The 3,355-nt window shown below is 43.9% G+C and overlaps 1 protein-coding gene across 1 annotated transcript in view; it reads right to left on the bottom strand.

Annotated features, from left to right (window-relative positions):
* Positions 1-659: 659 nt before the first annotated feature.
* pir (pirin) overlaps positions 660-3,355 on the bottom strand; it is a gene marked incomplete in the record, with an annotated part of 6,952 nt that continues 4,256 nt past the window's right edge. Inside the window, 6 exon segments of the mRNA XM_014002986.1 lie at positions 660-999; positions 1,087-1,153; positions 1,364-1,440; positions 1,737-1,781; positions 2,823-2,907; positions 2,983-3,189. Of these exon segments, the coding sequence (XP_013858440.1) occupies positions 881-999; positions 1,087-1,153; positions 1,364-1,440; positions 1,737-1,781; positions 2,823-2,907; positions 2,983-3,189 (600 nt within the window).

Below are 3,355 nucleotides of genomic sequence, written 5' to 3'. Positions count from 1 at the left end.
ATTATGGAGTGTAATTTATTTTCAACTCAAAACATCTTCAAACTAACTATAAAGTTATTAGGGAGGAAAACCCGTCTGGATAACAGCAGACTGACTGCTGGTAAAATATACGACAGGTCTGGACCACTCCTGAATTTTGTTCGTATCTGAAAAAAAATCTTAGAATATGAAAACATTGGTGAATGCCACAAATTCTCCTAAATCACTCGTACGCTCAACTTAAGAACAAATCTGTGTACGAACGGTTCTTGCATGAGGCCCAATGATTTTAAACTTGTGGTGACAAGATTTACCAAGAATGCAGAAACACGTTGGAATAAATGCACAGAAAGTCTGCGTGTATGGTCGTCAAATTATTTAATTTGAGCAACAACAGAGCAGAAGTCAATCAGAGAAGTCTGTCAAGTTGTGGCTGCCGCCTCAGCACAGAGCAGCTGATAATACAACATCCTGCAACACGTTTACAACCAATCACAGTTCGACAACTGTAACCACCTAACCAATAACAGGGCTCTCAGCCCAGGAACTACCTTATCAAAATAAGAGAGGATTGCTGGAGTCTTGAAGTCCAGGGCAACAGATTAAAACAGCCGAAACTAGTTATCATAAGATACGAGTACTGGACAGCGTCAAGGTAAAACAGATATAAATAATTAGTCCATAACAACCTCATTATCTTCCCTCCACTTCAAATCAAGCTGCTCCAAACAAACAACTGAAGCTTTAAATAACAAAAGCAGAATTTCAAATCAAACAGCAAAAACATAAAACAAGTCACAAACCCTAAAAGTATAAAGACGACAGCGTTAAAATCAGAAACATATTTCAGGACATGAGCATCCCTGTAAAACAGCTCCTGTTGGAACAGGAAGTGATGACATCAGACAGAATCTCTGATTTTGGACCTCCACTTRGGGGCTCTCTCAAAGCCGTTCTGGCCCCTCCTGTAGTCCAGCATGGCCTGCTGGATCTCCTCCTCGGTGCTCATCACAAACGGGCCTGAGGACCAACAGGAAACAGTTTGGAACAAACGAAGGACGGATGGTGTGAAACAACAAACTCTTGTTTTTAACATCTAAAACGTACCGTGTTGGACCACYGGCTCGTTGATCGGTTCTCCTGCGATCAGGACGAAATGAGAAACTTCAGAACCCTGAAGAACAAAAGACCGACCCGTTATCTTCATCAGAACAGAGGCCATGCAGAGCCGGGCTGAACCGGARCGACATGAAGGAACGGTTGAACGTTTTGTTGGGATTATTTTAATTTAAAGTGGATTATAGGACACACGGTTCTCTCTGGTTTAATGTTTGTTCTGACTGGTTTTGGACCCAGCAGTCGCTGTCAGCAGGAACCTTCTCACCTTGTTTTCAAAGCGAACACAGTCTCCGTCTCCAAACACCACGGTGTGATGAGGCTCCACCTGCTGCTCCTCAGGACCTTCAAATAAAACGAGGATCTGTCATTTCCCTCTGGGATCAATCACGTATCAATCACTCAAATCAAACTAATTCAGATTCTTCTCTCAGCAGAACTGCGTGTTTTCTATCAAACAAACACTTTCTGACTGCAGACAGGTTCTCAGTTTGACCTGAACCGGACCTGAAAAAGGAACACGTGGACTTTTTGGCTGAAAGCAGTGATTTAAGCTGTGATTGGCTGAAGATCAAACAGCAGGGAGGAGTCAAACCGTCCACCAGAAGAGAAGAAGAACTGAAGGATCTGTTSAAACTCACCAACATGGACGCTTCCAGAGAGAGTGTAGATGAACGCCGTCCATCCTGTCGGACAGATAAAAGAGCTTCACATCAGCTGGAACCAGTTRATAGAAGCTGCCATGTTGGATTTCTGGGACCAGTCTGTGCACTTTAAGCCCCGCCCACTCCCTCACACAGTAACTGCTCGTTGTTTGAATGTGTTAAAACAGGGGGGTCGAACTCACTGAGGGCCACGTTGATTAAAGTGGCCCTCCAAGGGCCAGTTATAATTAACTTTGAACATGAAACTTCACGTTCCTGAGCACCACTATCAAACACTGAGCTCTACCTGGTGTTTCCTGCACAGAAACAGTGTTTAACATAACCTCTTATAAACACTGAACAGTTCTACAAGTACAACTGATTATATGTGAAATTAATAAAAACAGAAATACTAATAAAAGTAAAAGTAAGAGTTTTACTCACTTGAATTCTGAACTTTCCCACTTTCCTACTGGGAATTCCCATTATAAGATGTAGTTTATGGTCACAGTTAAAGCTTACAGGTCAGAGGCAGGACAAGTGTTATTATCCTTCACCTGTTAAAGTTCAGTATTTTGTTGAATGAATCATAAATTGAAAGTTTACCATTGATATATAAACTGTTTTCATATTAAATTAGATTAAAAATATATATTTTAGTGGGCCGGACAAGTCACCCTGCAGGCCACATTTGGCCCACGGGCCTTGAGTTCGACACATTAAGAGAAATCAATGATAAAAAACGATCTGAGTTGTAATTTTTGATTTATTTTCCCGGTCGTTTACAAGGAGGGGGCGGGACTTAAAACTGGTTCTGGAACCAGCTTCGAGCTCATCAGAGGTGGGCAGAGTTCTGCTAGCTTCTCATTTAGCAGATTAGCTTTTTTGCTAACTTTGTAAACTGTTAGCAGACAGATTAGCTTCAGCTACATGTGAATTAGTGAAGCTAGCGGTTTGGTTAGCTGTGAAGACGTGGATTTCACGGCTCAGTCTTGATCCTGACGCTTTGTGTTTCCAGAACATGTAAGAAGACAAAAAGACGTCTTTCTGTCTCTGAGTGGAGGGTTCGAAGACGTCTCCTACCTGCAGGGACGGGCTGCACGTGCACACTTCCTGCCTGCATCTTGAAGTCCAGATACAAGGTTGGAGTTCTTGTGTAGACCTTAGACTGCAGAGGAAGGACACACACCTGGTCAGGTACAGCTGCTCTGAGTGGAGAGCTTTAGCCCCGCCCCCAGCACACCTTGGCTCCCAGAGCTTCTCCAGAAATGACGGCGGCCGTCACGCCCCCCAGGCTGGGTTTGGGGATCTGGGAGGCCTTCAGCTCCTGGTACGCTGGTTCGATCATCTTCTCCGCTCTCCTCAGGTTGACCCACAGCTGCAGACCCAGCACCGGCTCGTCTGACACGGGCATCTCCGCGTGGACCACCCCCCGTCCCGCCGTCATCCACTGGTGGACCAGTAAACAGAACCACAGACAGAAAACCCGCTGAAGACCGTTTCCTGTTTGTCTTCAGACGCTGGAAGAACTGATGAGTTAGAAAATTAAACCTTAAATAAGAAATGTCTTTAAACAGAAACATTTAAAGGTTTGATCCGAAAAAATGACTGATTAT

This window comes from Austrofundulus limnaeus, unplaced genomic scaffold (genome assembly GCF_001266775.1).
Source record: "Austrofundulus limnaeus strain Quisiro unplaced genomic scaffold, Austrofundulus_limnaeus-1.0 Scaffold16, whole genome shotgun sequence".
Taxonomy (NCBI): Eukaryota; Metazoa; Chordata; class Actinopteri; order Cyprinodontiformes; family Rivulidae; genus Austrofundulus; species Austrofundulus limnaeus.
Note: the sequence above shows the minus strand (reverse complement) of the source record. Positions and strands in the feature narration are given on the sequence as shown.